At 27.7% G+C, this 15,511-nt stretch overlaps 2 protein-coding genes across 11 annotated transcripts in view; both read right to left on the reverse strand.

The window, feature by feature from the left end:
• Positions 1-7,114, reverse strand: part of LOC148235608 (uncharacterized) — a 28,447-nt gene extending 21,333 nt beyond the window's left edge. The window contains exons 1-17 of the mRNA XM_088184800.1: positions 6,983-7,114; positions 6,302-6,404; positions 5,985-6,129; positions 4,880-4,961; positions 4,727-4,813; positions 4,598-4,664; positions 4,369-4,528; positions 4,205-4,308; positions 3,957-4,142; positions 3,132-3,326; positions 2,925-3,074; positions 2,705-2,861; positions 2,341-2,402; positions 2,146-2,274; positions 1,938-2,081; positions 692-863; positions 260-633 (exon numbers count right to left, since the gene is read on the reverse strand). Coding sequence (XP_088040926.1) covers positions 260-633; positions 692-863; positions 1,938-2,081; positions 2,146-2,274; positions 2,341-2,402; positions 2,705-2,861; positions 2,925-3,074; positions 3,132-3,326; positions 3,957-4,142; positions 4,205-4,308; positions 4,369-4,528; positions 4,598-4,664; positions 4,727-4,813; positions 4,880-4,961; positions 5,985-6,129; positions 6,302-6,389 — 2,302 coding nt within the window. The 5' untranslated portion in view covers positions 6,390-6,404; positions 6,983-7,114. The remainder of the gene's footprint in view (positions 1-259; positions 634-691; positions 864-1,937; positions 2,082-2,145; positions 2,275-2,340; positions 2,403-2,704; positions 2,862-2,924; positions 3,075-3,131; positions 3,327-3,956; positions 4,143-4,204; positions 4,309-4,368; positions 4,529-4,597; positions 4,665-4,726; positions 4,814-4,879; positions 4,962-5,984; positions 6,130-6,301; positions 6,405-6,982) is intronic.
• A 5,621-nt stretch (positions 7,115-12,735) lies between these two features.
• Positions 12,736-15,511, reverse strand: part of Cadps (calcium-dependent secretion activator 1) — an 82,558-nt gene continuing 79,782 nt past the window's right edge. For all 10 annotated transcript variants that reach the window (XM_088184318.1, XM_088184320.1, XM_088184324.1 and 7 more), the window contains 3 exons: positions 14,635-14,771; positions 13,347-13,452; positions 12,736-13,282 (listed from right to left, as the gene is read on the reverse strand). In XM_088184318.1, the coding sequence (XP_088040444.1) occupies positions 13,211-13,282; positions 13,347-13,452; positions 14,635-14,771 (315 nt within the window). In that variant the 3' untranslated portion in view covers positions 12,736-13,210. The remainder of the gene's footprint in view (positions 13,283-13,346; positions 13,453-14,634; positions 14,772-15,511) is intronic.

A 15,511-nucleotide genomic window follows, 5' to 3' on the forward strand; every position in this document is an offset into this window, starting at 1 on the left:
CCTACAATCACAGAATTATTAACATATTTAAAAACAATTTTGATTTTTTTTAATAAAAAATAGAAAGTTGTATTAGTTATAATGTGGAAATATCATACAGTAGCGTCAAAAATTAAGTACAAAATCATGAATTATTTTGATATCCACTGTGAGCTGCCGCTAAGATCATTCCCGGTGCCCCCAGAGAATAAGCATCCTCCAAAGACTGCGCCTCAGAACGCAAACACTTACTTTAGAAAACTAATATACAATTACTAACCATTACATTCTCCATAATCATCCATTTCGTAGCCTAATAAACAGTGCTTTTCGACTGGAATCAGCATTGAAACTTTGTTCCTCAATGTCGTTGTGTCCACATATAAATTATCATCTGGTTGCACACTATTTAAATAATTCTCTTCAGGAATTTCTCTTTCTTGATTGTTTGGTGGTGTGGATGGAGTAGTAGGAACTGTTTCTTGAACTGTCTGGATTGAGCGCGTCTGGACTGGAGAACTTTCTTGATTGGTAACAGTTTCCCTATCGATAGTTGTTTCTTTCCAAATATCTTTATGTTCAACTTCGACCGTGATGGGAGGAGTTACATCTTCAATGGTGTTCGAATTTACATTCGGTATTATGGTGGTCGTACTGAAAATATGTGTATATAGCAAAGTAGTAGAGTAAAAATTGTTAAAGTGCGTCATACTTGTCTTCATAGTCTTCATAATATTCGTCGGGATCTATAGTAGTGGTGCTGGTAGTTGTAGTTGGGGTTGTGGCAACCCTAAGTTTCACGCATTTGAAGGATCCCCGAGTGTTATGGCAGTAATATTGCGGTACCATGCAGTTATGGGTACCAAGCAGGCATTCATCGTCATCTGAAAAGGTATATTTAAAAAAGGTTAATATGAGTACCTTTGGTTAGTCAACTCTTGTGACCAAGTTGTACTAATGCTCTGTTAGACTTCACTTTCATTTTTTTTTGCTGATAAAAAATATATTAAAAGCACAATATTTGCAACAAAGCAAAATCGTAGATTGAGTTAAAACCCTAATTAAATAGGAATAAATAAGTACATTTACAGGACGATCCATAATCATTGCGCCAACTCAATAAAAATAACAAAAAAAATAATAAAAACCCTTTGAGGAGTATCGCCGTACATGTACGGCAGACGATCTTTCATCGTTTTGAGGTACCCCAGATAATTATATATTTACATATAATAAAATTGTTATATATTTATAATTATATATTATTTTTTTAAAGAAATAAATTAACATACCAAAATATTTTATATTAATTTAATAAAAAATATTTAAGGCCTCTGTATTAATATAAAAAAATCTACAAAAGCCGAATTATATATACAATAATAATTATGTAAAATAAATTATTAAAGTATATTAATACAGAAAAGTAGTAAAATAAATCAAAGCAATGAAACTATTTTTTTATTATTATTTACTATAAATGCAATATTAAATAATAATAAATAAAAAATTAAAAAAAAATGATGCAAATATACGTAAAATTAACTCACTACTTAAAGGGTTAAGATGAATGAATATTTTTTTTTTAAATAATGTAAGTCTTCATTAGAGATCTATAAACGGTATCTTGATTTGTTTTAATTCATTACAGAATAAAATTTTTAGTGGTAAAACCAACCACACATAAAAAAATTTTCCTTGATTTTTTGCTTCTTTAAATATCATTATTTCTAAAATTAGCATTGTTTTAAATTTGTTTTTAAGAACATTATCACATTGTAATTTAATTCATTATAATTAAACTTTCGGTAGAGATTTTTCTACGTCGGATTAAAATGGCGAATTAACGCTACGCTGAATTAATTGATACGACCCTTAGAAGCCCAATCACTTCGATTTTCACCTCGAAGCTATAAGAGTTCAACCCGATATTCGATAGCTTTCATAAATAATTTTACCCTCGCAAACACTAGATGCGGCGTTTAAGGTGTATCCAGTTCCGCAACTTAAATATCTGACGCATTGGTAAGAGCCTACCGTGTTGTCGCATCTTTGCCCTTCTAAGCAATACGTTAAGCCCTTTTCTTGGCACTCGTTAATATCTAAAATTTACCAAAAATTAAATTTTTTAACACTTTTAAGCAGCCATAAATGAATCATACATACCAATGCAAGCGTGAGTCATTGGGTCTTTTTTGAAACCATTTTTACAAGAGCATCTGTGACCTCCCATTGTGTTAGTACAGTGTTGATACATATCACAGCTATGGATGTTTTCTTTGCATTCATCAATATCTATAATATAGATTATATAAATAATCAAATAACTTAGTTTATGTACTTATAATGTAAGTAACTTACCGACACAACCGCCATTGTAAGTTCTTCGATAGCCTTTGGGGCAAGATTGTTGCTTATATTTACTACAACAGATTAATACGTATTTTTAAAAGTAATGTTTAGAATAGCTATATATATATATCACACAAATCTTTAAAAATAATTTATAATATACATGGGTTTAAAGGGACAGGTGTATAGTATACGCACATTTCTTAATTTATACACTTGATTTAATTCAACTAAATGTTAAATAAACATTTTTTTTTTAGGCTAGAATTTATTTCTTGTAGAGCTTGAATTTTATTATTTATTATTTTCATTACTGCCGTCTTATACGATTTTGATTGATTTAATTAAGAAAATAATATTATTTTTTTCTGACTTGTTTGGCGGTCGCGTTGATGGTTTAACAACCACTGGATCTGGTACTGAAGCTGTCGGTTTAGAGTTCTCTGATTTTAAAAGGCATCTGTATGCACCGTTTATGTTTTCGCAAATTTCATCTTTGGGACATACTTGGTCCACACATTCGTCAATATCTAAAAATAATTTCAGTATAAAATATGTTTAATGAGTATTTAAGAATATTTTAGTTATAGTACCTATGCACCCAGAACCAATGACCATTTTGAATCCAGGTGGACATGTAGTTTTAGAGGCTTTGTTTTGACAGATGAATGATCCAGGTAGGTTTAAGCATACTTGCGAATTTTGATTGCAGTCGTCCATTTTTTCGGCACATTCATCTACATCTGAAATTTCAAGATGATAGAACATATTTACGTCTGTTTTAATTTATGTAGACTTACCAATGCAGTCAGATTTTTCTGGATGCATTCGAAAACCGGGGGGACATATCTCTTCAGAAGATACTGGCACATCTTCTTTTTTGGGAGCATTAGTTGGTACACGAGTGCCAGTTGTTTCACTGCATGCGTACGTACCCAAGCTATTAACGCATGTTCTTTCAGGAGGACAAGGATTAGTGATACATTCGTCGATATCTAAAATATTATTTAATGATAAACTGCAAGTATTAAATTATTATTAAATCGAGAATTTATTAAAAATATTTTGCACATCTACACAAAATTAAATCTGTATTTAAAAAACAAATTATAAACAAATTGTAAATATTTTAGCATTTTAATTTTTTGCTCAAATATTCGAATTTCGTTATCTAAATATTTCATTTGAATTAATAGTGAAATATTAAAAAAAAAAAAAATTTTAATTTTAAACTTTAAACAACGCAGGTAGTCATTTTATCCCTTGATGAAATACTGAAGTAACTATTATTCTATTACAGAAGTATTTTTTGTTTTGAAAAATGTATATTTATATATTTATAACAGCCATTGTATTACAGCTAAAAGCCGAAAATAGAGCATAGAATAATAATAATAATAAAAAACACTATCACTTTCAAAATTACAGATTTAATATTATGTAACTGTGGACTTTCAAAATTAACGGTATTGATTTATATATATATATATATGTGCAAAAAAAAAAATGTGTTAATAAATAATAAGTCTCCAGATGATGCTAAGAGTATCTTGGCGAAATATAGAATAAAGTGAGTAATAAAACTTATTATTATTATATTATTAATAATAATAATAATTACTCACCATCACAAACTTGGTTTTCAGTATTTAACTTGTATCCTTCAGGACAGGTTATCTTTTTAGGCGGTTGATAATTTTTTGGTTCACTAAAAAATCTAGAATTGGCAATACACCTGTAAGAACCAACGGTGTTAACGCACTTTCTTCCTGATTTGCAAGGATTGGCTTGCTCTTCGCATTCATTGATATCTAAATATTAAATGCAGGCGTTAATTAAAAGTACGTGGCATAATAAAAAAAAGTACATGAACCTTGGCAACTGACTCCATCTGGATTCAATTCGTATCCTCTGAAGCACGAGCAAATTATCTTCTCGTTTGTTTCACTGCATTTTTGATGACATTTATTTCTACATCTGAAATAAAATTTATTTTAAATTTAAAGCTCAATAATGATTAATTAAAAATATATTTACTTATCAGTCACAGCTCGTTTGCAAGAAAAACCATCAGGCATTAACTCGAAACCATTCCTGCATTGGCACTTGAACAAGTTACCATTTGGTATACATTTTTGGGAACAAATTTGACTTCCTTCTCTTTCGCAACCATCTAATTCTGCTTCTGGTGCTCTAGCTATATTTAAAATAAATTAAATAATAAATCATATACATATTGAAAATAATATGTTTTTGAGATTGTTACTTTTTCTAGACGCTGTTTTTGGTGGAAGTTCTGGTACTGTTGTGATTTTATTCCTTTGATTAATGTACTGTAACAATATTATTTAGATTAAAACTTTTTTATATTTAATAAATATAAATAAAAACATACATTGCAACATATTTGTGAAACCTTAGGTCCATTCTCGCATTCAGATCCTCCCAAAGTAAAACCCAAGACGCAGTCTTGACAACATCTCTAAAATGGTTCTCATTAATAATATACATATTTAATAGTATACCAATTAAAATAATATTAACTTACATTAGCTTCTTCATCTAGATTGGTACAGTTTTTTGTGAGCTTTGCTCTTCTAATGCCGCTTTCACATTTTTCATTCTTTGCACTGAAATCAATTAAAATAAGAAACAAATATTTTTTAAAGTAGTATCTAAAAATAATTTATCAGAATTGAATATGTTATACAACCAGCGCTTTTAGTTTTCTATTAAATTTTATTAAGCTTTTTGGTTAATTCACCTATTCGAAAAAAGTATGAAGTGTTGAAATAAATCAGAAAAGTAAAGAAATAAATTATTTTATTTTTTGAAAACAGAAAATAAACATTTTTATTACTATTCACAAACATGAAAAAATACCATAAACAATATAAAATAAGTCTATTATTGCTAACCAATATTTATAAATAAGTTCAAACGCATACCATTAATTATCCAACAATGACATAATATGGACTTGCCCCAATTTCAAAATCAACGGCTCATTTAACAAATATCAAAATTTATTGAACATAGTTAAAACGATTAATATATAACATAATTTTAAAATTAAAAAAAAATTAATTCACCATATCAAAAAATAAAATTAGCTTAGTCTATCCATTTGCTCGTATACCTGTCAATATTGTAAGGATCATAAATATTTTTTTTATAAGTAGATAGATATAATAATTTCAGATATACTTTTGACACTATAAGTCAATTTTAATTTATTGTTATTTATCACAATTTAAAGTAATATTATATTTTAGTATTAGTTTTAAGTGAGTGAAACATGCTTTACTGAAAAATAATTTTTAGACTTATCATTAATTAAATATGCTTCAAAGTTATGATTCAAAGAATCAGTAACTCTTTAAAAAGTTGTACAAAATATTTTGGGAACCGCTGTTTTAAATCATACATATTTAAATAATTTATCTTATCATACATATTATCAACTATCGATAAGGTTTTATTTTTATATTGATATCAGTATATTAATTTAGTTCATCCACTTATTTGCATATACCTGGAAGTTTAAGCAAACCATAAAATAGCTGAACCTTATTTCAGATAATATATATGATTCTATTAATCTAATTTTAAACTAGCTGTATATATTTCATGAGTCGTAAGTTATGACCTACTTGTGTAATTTTAGGCAGCATTCTCTAGCAGTTTCTTCGCAATCTTTAGAATCGAACTTATCCGATGGAATTATGCAGTCATCGAAAGAGTAATATTCGCCTTCAGCACAGCAGTTTTCTGCTAGGAACTCTTCGGGTAAAGTGTCTGTAAAATTGATGCATTAATTGTGTCGTCTATGACCTGTTCTTTCAATTTACGATTGTAGCTCACGTTGCTCCCGTTAATTTACACACAAAGAGAGGTCAAGGGCTTTGTCTGAATGACATGACCCGACATTCCAAAACGTATTCAAATAAGATAATAAAATTATACGCACCTTCTAATTCTATATTTCCATGATTCACCGCATCTATCGAAGAGTGCATCCATAGAACCGATGCTACGAAGATTATCTTAAAATCCATTTTTGCTTCATATATCTACGAAATTGGAATGTATATAAAATTCCGACGATGTTAAGTCGTTTTCTAAGAATTGATAAGACACAAAATGCAGGCGGGAATTTCAAGGACTCGAGGAATGATAAGAGCATTTGTTTGTTTAAGATAAGATCAAACGAGACGTGTCGCGATATATTGTGTAAATAGAGGGTAGAAATAAGGGATTCTTTCAAGGTATAGAAAATGATAAAGATGCGATTTTGCACTAGTTCAATATGTTTAAGAAAGGTATATACTATATATGTGTATATGCATTATAAAAATTATTTATTCTTCTAAATTTTAATATATTATTTAACATAGTTTTTAATGAAAAATATATTTTTTAGCCTGTAAATAATATTTTAACAAAGAATCCATCATTGCAGGAAATATATTCATAAATTAACAAATTTACAATTAATACTTTGCTATAATAAAAAATATTTCTAATAATATATATCTCAATAAAACTAGTTTTATAATTAAATTTCCATCCATTAAATTATGTCTATTGTTAATTATTAAAACTAAATTAAACAAACTATATTATTACTAATTAAAGCAAAATTACTCACATGATTATAGTATATAATAATAAATCAGAAATGTGTATATTGAACAGTTAGCCAACGACCGTTGTTAACCACAGATAGAGTATGACTGAGGTATTCCTCAATGGTAAATCAGTGATTGTCAATGTGGATGCATCAATGCTGTTCAATAACATATTAATCAATGGACGTGGTTGTAACACGTAAAAGTAAAAATCTATCTATAAGAGATAGCGAAATTATAAAGTGATTCTTTGTTCGAAATATTATTTTAAATGAAATAAATATGGTTTATTGTAATATTTAATAATATACATATTATAGTTTAAGATATATTTAAATTATAATCTAAGAAATTTAACCAAATTAAATAGCCATTTTTTTATTGTTATTAGTCACAATAGTATAAAAATAAAATGGATGGAAAGTAACAAATCTAATTAGTCCGTGCGATAAAAAAATAATTGTTTAAAGCTTTACTGTTCATCAAGAATTTGCCAGTCAATATTTGCGTTGTTATTTTAATCGAAGACCACTGCTAGAACAATCTTGACTTTTTGTAAATTTTAATTGGTTTAATTATCGCCAGTATATACTGATGAGTGAGTATTTTTTATAGTGCATTCTTGAGATCCGAGAGTTACCATTGACTAATGCTATGTCATTTAATTAATTAATGATATTGGGTGGAATTTAACTGTATCTTGTCGTGAAAATATTTAAAAAAACACTGCTAGAGAAATGTTAATAAAAGTGCCCGAAATTAAAATGACAGCTTCCAAGTCCAAACACGACATCAAAATCGCTCCAAAGCAAATTGACTCACAGGGAGTCATATTCTGCGACAATTGTTATCATTTTATTATTATTAATTTTTATTATCAATTAGTCTTAACCTAACCATAGACTTAAATATAAAACTAAAAAAAAAGTCATTTAGGAGGTTGAGGAGGACAATCTTCACAAAAAAATTTGACAAAAGAAGAACGTCTGGCCATTTTAGTAAAATAAAACTAAAACGATTTTTTTGATAAATGCGTCATTTTGCTTTTAAATTCATAAAAAAAATTACTTTACTTACTTTTTCTCTTCATTATTGACGACATCGTTTTCGCACAAATTCAGATTCACTCTCCTTAAAAAAAGTCGTTGTGGAGGTAGTCGATAGGCAATCGAATACAGTGTCACATAGTCACATTTTCCAGGTAGTCTTGTTTAGGCAGAAGTGTTTTAAGCAAAAGACTTCCTTCATTTGAGGTGGATATTTTTTACGCACATCGCAAAAATTTGCAATGAAGCGCCGAAGATGCTCGGCTTCGTTATACGGGGCGCGTGTCACTTCAACAATTGATTAGCGATTCGCATTCTGTACGATACGCTAATTTAGTATCTTCAAATATGGCTATTGTTTATTGAAAATAATTTATGAGATTTTGCTAGAAGCGTTGCGGTTCGATTCATTCCATTCTAGGCATAGCGTCTACTTAATGAAGCGCTTTTTAAAGTTGCTAAGGGGCGGTGTTGCCAACTTGTAATGCTCCATATATATCCCAACTTGTGCGTCCCATATTCATGTACGTTGCAACCAGGACATCATCGCTAAAAATGCTTCTCTTGCGCAAGATTGTCATGTAATAAAAATACTGAAAAAATACATGGGATGGTGCTAATATATTTTTAGTGTGTACCAAAACTTTTTTTTTTATTTTATTTATTTTTTAAATGTTATAGTGTATAATTATTGTTTGTATAATGCATATCATGCCGCATTTGGAAACATTTAAAGTCAGATTTGTAATAAAAAATTAAAATAAATTAAAAATATGGACGTGGCTCAAGTGCGTGAGCGAGTCAAGATTTGCACGCACGAAGACGCAAAATAAAATTGTATTGACGCACACTAATTTTTAAATAACATATCAATCGGTTTTAAGAGTAAGGTAGTTGCATTTGAAAGCATTCAGAAAAAAATGTTTTGACTGACAATGTAACTGGTAAAGTCACATCAAGCAAGAAAACACATACTGTGATGCATTAACTGCAATGCTCTTCTTAAGCTTTTGAACTATTAAAATAAAAGGTAATTGTGGTTTGTCGATTCTTAGATATTGTGCTCTATTTTTAAATATTGTATATATTTATTAAACTCATAATTTGATATATGCGTATGTCGCGAATATCTGAAACATAAATTCAGTCATTTTATTCGACATATTTATAGAGATAATAACATGATAAGATGAAATGTACACTCGGTATACATCACAGTATAGGAATGTGTGTGGATAATAAAACATAAAGAACACAATTAAATAATAAATGTATGTATATACGATGCAAATATTTATTCGTGATATTATTTGAAATTATTTTACAATTTTACATCAAGCTTTTAAATCCCTTGTTCATACATTATAATAGCGAACGATACTTCATCCAAAAAGGCAATTTTTACAATTATGTTATTATATACATATGTATAATATATGTGCCTGTGTGCATATTAATATATGCACACACGTATATGTAATATACATTTAATATATATAACATATAGGGCTACCATATGGACCAAAAAATAGGGAAAAGTATACTATAACAGCATAATTTCATAGTAAAAATATCACTTTATTAATAAATAAATTAATAAGTCGCCTCAGATGGTTAAATCGGGACATGTGGTAGCCATATATATGATGTATATATATATATATATATATATATATATATATTTATGAATTTGTCATGCTAAATCTTGGTCCAATACATCTACTTTTTCCATTATTATTTTTTTAATATATAAATCAAGAATACATATATAATATCCATGTTCGACACGTTCATTTACTTTTTAGCATATTTCAGAAATATTGTAACGTAAAATGTTAATAACGTTAACGAGTATTAGGTCGTAAATATATAATATAATATTATAGGTATATGATTTTATCGCTAACTTGATTTTTTAAATACATATGTATATAGAGAGAAGATTAAGATAATAAACGTTAATTAATAGGGTTTCAAGCGAATGCGTGTATATATATACACACATAATATAATAGATTCTTTGAAGATAATGTAGCAAATATAGTTTAGTAACACTCTATAACGGATCGCCTGGATCCATATATTTAATAAATATTATATCAGAAATATATGTAGGCGTTTTTTGTACAAGACAAATTTATACACTGTCAGTGTTAAGAGAGAGTTTGAGAATTTTTTTTATTTCATTTTTTCGTAGCAACGTTTCGTTTTGTAATATGTGAGCAAAAATATTTATGTATTATATATTATTTAATTTACACCAAATGAACTTGTTCGCTTTGACACGAATCATCACTAGTTTTGTTATTGCATATACGCACTGCGACACAAAAAATAAATCTGTTTTATATTTTTAATATGATTGCCGTATTGATTCTTAGATATTCAGAAGATTGTAGTATCAGAGAAATATACTAGAATAATAATATTACTGATTTAAGTTCAGACGAACGTGTTTTTGAATAAAATAATCTAAAATTTAGGGAAACTCTAATAGTATCCCATTAAAATATCTATATTAGCGGTTCCCGAACTTTGGCCTGCAATTTTATATAAATTAAATTAGAATTCTAAAAAATTTTATTTATTGATTACTGTAAAATAATTATTTATTAAAACATATAAACCTCTGTTTAAATAAATTTTGCAATATATTAAATAAATAATAATGTTTTAAAAGAAGACGTAGCTAGGAATTATATTATTGGCTTTAAGAAATGTGATAAAAATTTAAATATTTTACATAAAATTTAGTAATGTTTAGAAAATCATAATTTAAAATAAAAAATATATTTCTTTAAAAAATATTAATTCAAAATATTTTTTTGGGTTTTCTGCTGTACACTATGAGATTTTTTTTGAATTTTTATTTTACTCTTTAAAACTGCTTATTTATTAATCAAAATTATAATAATTAACTATTGTCATTTCTAGTTAAAAAAATCATAAATTTATGAGGTTTGAAGGTATATATATATATATATTAAAAAAATCTGCTAATTTTTTTATGTATTAAAAAATTGTTGCTCACTTTTCAAGAGCCTCAAAGTTAGGAACCACTGGTCTATAGAATCGAACTGGAGATGTCAAAGTATGTCAAAATCAGAGAGTTTATACAAGAAAGATTAAAACTGTTATAAATATTATATAAACCCTACCAGACGATTGTGACAAAGCTTAACATTCAAGTCCCCAGAAACTTTTATACATATCCTCATCTTTTTTGTGTCGCACCATGTATATTGTACATTGTATAAAATACACAGAGCTATGCCGAATTTTGGCGTCTATCGTATCATATGTGGGCACAATCTAAATAAAACGAGAAAGCATTTCTATAGCCCTTTCTAGCGTTTATCAAAAATTCACTATCCCATCGGCATCGCTCTGCGCATATACATATAAATATTTATTACATACATATTTTTTATACGAGCCAATCCTTATCACAGTAAAACTATCCGATACATAGCCCTAATAACCATAATATAAATATCGCCTGGTGGTTTAGAACTTTAGCTAATAACTTTATAAAGTGTCAACGTGGATATACGATTACAAATATCGCTGTGAAGATGAACAACACGAAAAAAACAAATATAGAGACGGAAAAATAAATTTTAATGTCAATGGACAACAAGTAGAGTTCCCGAATATTCGCCATTTTAACTATTCGAATATTGTACTTAAAAATATTCGAATAATACAAAAAAAAATATACATGATTGCCATTTTAAAGACAAATCTATCGGAGCTATAGAATATGAACAATGTATTATTTATAGGTATATATTGCTTAAATCTTAGTGCTTATTTTAACTCAAATGTTTTATTTTTAGTTTAATATTGCTTTTTATATATGTAAATGTCTGTATATTGAGCTAGACAATGCAAAAATCTAGCCGACAGATAGAATGAAGAATAACGGCCGTTTGATGAATGTTAATAGTGTAATTAAGTGAAACCAATACACTAGTGTTGTATATATGGTTGGAAAAAGCGGTTGTCAATTATTCTAATGTATCATGAGTCATTATGTATATTTAAAATTTTATAAAATAGCAATTATTTGATATTAAATAATAAGTAAGGATAAATCACTATTGTTATGGGCACAGTAACAGTTTAACATCAATATCTATAAAATATTTCATATACATTGTATTGATTAGAAATTTATTTACACTTCCATTAACAACTTTTATTTATTCTTGCTTTAAAGTTTTGCGTCACGACAATTAGAGCTATTTAAATAACATTTTTTTGTAATGTACTTTTTTAAACAGATTATATATATATTAAAATGTATTGCAACGAGCTTTTATCTTTAAATTATTTTTTAGTTATAAATTAGCAACAGTACTGTGATACATGTATGGTTTTATTTTTAATATTTGTAATAAGATCTTAAAATTAGCATTTAAAAATGAATTTATTTATTTTTATGTTATTAAAACTACATAAACATTTAAAAAATGTTTTTTTAGGTCTTCTGTATAATATATGGTTTTAAGATGGAGGTTTATAAATAAATAACTTACTAAACTCTGGTTGATTTAAGAATGTTCACTCTACTACTCACAAGTCACAATAAATTGCGTCATATTATTTGATGTCAAATGGATAGCATACATATATTTACTTTATTATTTAATAAAAAAAATATAAAAACAAAAGCTTCAATTAATAATACATTCATAGAACAACCAGAGTGTAAATATCATATAGTAGCTTAAAACATATATTTTTATTATTAAAACAATATGTAATATACGAGTGTTCTTACGTTAAATATTCTTAAAGTATCTGCAACATTTAATAAATTATTTCATTTGCTATTCACTCATAAAAACTGTGTACAACATGATTAATATATTAATGGATTGTGCAGTCCAGTTAAACGAACTCTTGCGTGATTTTTGAGTTATTCGAATATTCGAAGGCGATATTGAAATATTAAAAGAAAACATTCGAAAGCATGGCGAATATATTCGAATATCGAATATTCGAATCGGGAACTCTAATAGCAACGTTTCGTACATCGCGCTAATTATATTGCGTTCTATTCAACATTAACAAATACAGTCAATTATTCAAGTCTCGCGTGTGTGCTTTTTTATTTAGATTGCGACTTTAAAGTCTAAATTTTTAATAACCAACGACCAGCAGCAATGATTGTACTGTTTTTGAATACTGTATTGGCTAGAACCAACTAGAAGCACCGCCAAGTTTGGTAGACAGTTCGCCTATGCCTCTTCCGAACATGTTTCCAACCTAAACAAATATATTTTAGTAAATAATATTGAAATATGTATATATAATAAATAAATAAAAATACTTTTCCAACGACAGCTGTGACATTTCCGAGCTTTCCGTCTTCGGCTAAAGCTTCCAATCTCGATTTTCCACCTCGTGCACCATCTTCAGATCCATCCTCTCCGCCCCTAAAATATAAGCATGTTAATCAATTCATTTATTATTTAAATATATATTATTAATTTTAATAGTTTTTAAAAATACATAAAAAACTGTAAAATATATAATTACTAGCTGTCGGTACCTCACTATCGTGAAGTACCGTAGCTAGTCAGTGTGCGGATACCGGACCTTCAACTTTTACGCCTTTAGCATACTGCAGCAAAAGCGAAACGTAACCGGACTCTTACGAAACGCTAGTTAACAGTAAATATTTATCTATCGTATTTTTGAATGACTCATAACACACCGCATGCGGACTAATAGCGGACCGAATTCATTTCGGTGGGTGTTCGCAACAAATTCGCACAGATTTTCGAAGTTTTGCTCGTGTTTAAAAATAGTCAATTTATTTGAAAAGTTGATTGGAGCTGTAAAAAAACGATCATTTTTGTATGATATGATTCACAGTTAAAAATACGTTGGCTTGCTTTCATTTTAGGTTTCTCCACAGGTCTTTTTAAAATCATTTTTATAATCACTGTGACTCATATAATTATTATACAATTAACAGAGAAATGAACTTTGAGTGTTTCATTTTAAAGTAAGCGCATCCGGAAGCAGCTTAGAAGTATTATACATAAGATTTTCATTTGACTAATCAGTCATGCTAAATAATAATAGTTGTAACGTAAAAATAACAATGGCTTTAAAATCTCGTTTTTGATTATTTCATTATTTTTTTAGGTTGACAGTATTGTTTGTGATATGCATGTTAATTTTCAGTCTAATTCGACGCGTAGTTTGTGTTTTAAAGGCGACGTATTTTGTCACGCTCGGTGATTGATTTATTTTGAAAATGAAGAATCGAAAAATTTGCATTTATTTATGCTTTGTACTTTTATGTTATTAAAAAACAATATTTTTAAATTTTAAAAATAACTTATTCCTTGAAAACCACTGTTTGCATTTTATATTTATTTTGTAGATGTGCAGGGCTTGACAACTTACCGCCAATGCGTCCTGCACATATTTTATCGCAAAGGAAAGCGATTGTGGTTCTTTAATCGGTTTGAGTATGTCAACTCAGTGATAAGGTTTGTCCATTCACTTTTATACAACGTCGGTATGGAGTGAACCAAAAAATACGTTTCGATCTTATTTATTTTATTTATATACTATTTTATATCTATGTAAAAAGATAAACTCACCCTGAGTCATCTCTTTGAGACATGATCAAGGAGCAAGTGGCTTCTTCTGCTTGCATTCTTGTAGATACCTTTTCATATACTTTACTATTTAACTTATCATCAATGACTCCTTGTAGTTCGAAATCGCTGTACATTTTCTGAAATAAAAAGCAATTTGACAATTAATTAAAAATAAATTATACTATGGTTTGCAAGTCGTTAAAATAAGCTTTTATTTATTTTTTAAATTAACCGTTCACGATATATTTTATTTGGTTTATTTTTTAAAAAAAATATGTATTTTATGTTTATTTAAAATTTGCAATGGATATTATTTTATATTTGAGTTTAAATCTAAAAAGAAAAATAACATATTTTTACAAATTCTTTTTTTGATTATTAACCTAAAATTTATATTAAAATAAAAATTATATTATTGTTTAAATATTCTAATTTATAATTTTTTACATTATTAGAGGATTAAGAAAAATATTAGAATAAATAAATAAATAAATTATATGTAGGGATTGCATATATGAAATTCATTCTCATAAATATAATTTCGAACTCTGAAAATTTCATAGCTTAATCCGAATTATAAATATATAAAATTTATACAAATAAAATATTATTACAATCCGAGACTAACGGTTGCACAACGAGTAATCACAGAAGGCAGAATAATAAGCAATTTAAAGAGAGATAATTTGTCGATTAAAAACATATCTGTACTGAGATTCATAAATCGTCCACTATACCAACAGAAAATACGATAGATTTTGCAACAAGATTAATATATGGAAGCCCCAAAATTATTGTTAGTAATTTAAATAATTTGTTAAGTAGTGATAGCTAACTAATATTTTTTGTGATCTATAAATATATTTTATTAAAAAAT

The sequence above is a fragment of the Plectrocnemia conspersa genome, unplaced genomic scaffold (genome assembly GCF_051122295.1).
Source record: "Plectrocnemia conspersa isolate PC_06_02 unplaced genomic scaffold, ASM5112229v1 ptg000004l, whole genome shotgun sequence".
NCBI lineage: Eukaryota > Metazoa > Arthropoda > Insecta > Trichoptera > Polycentropodidae > Plectrocnemia > Plectrocnemia conspersa.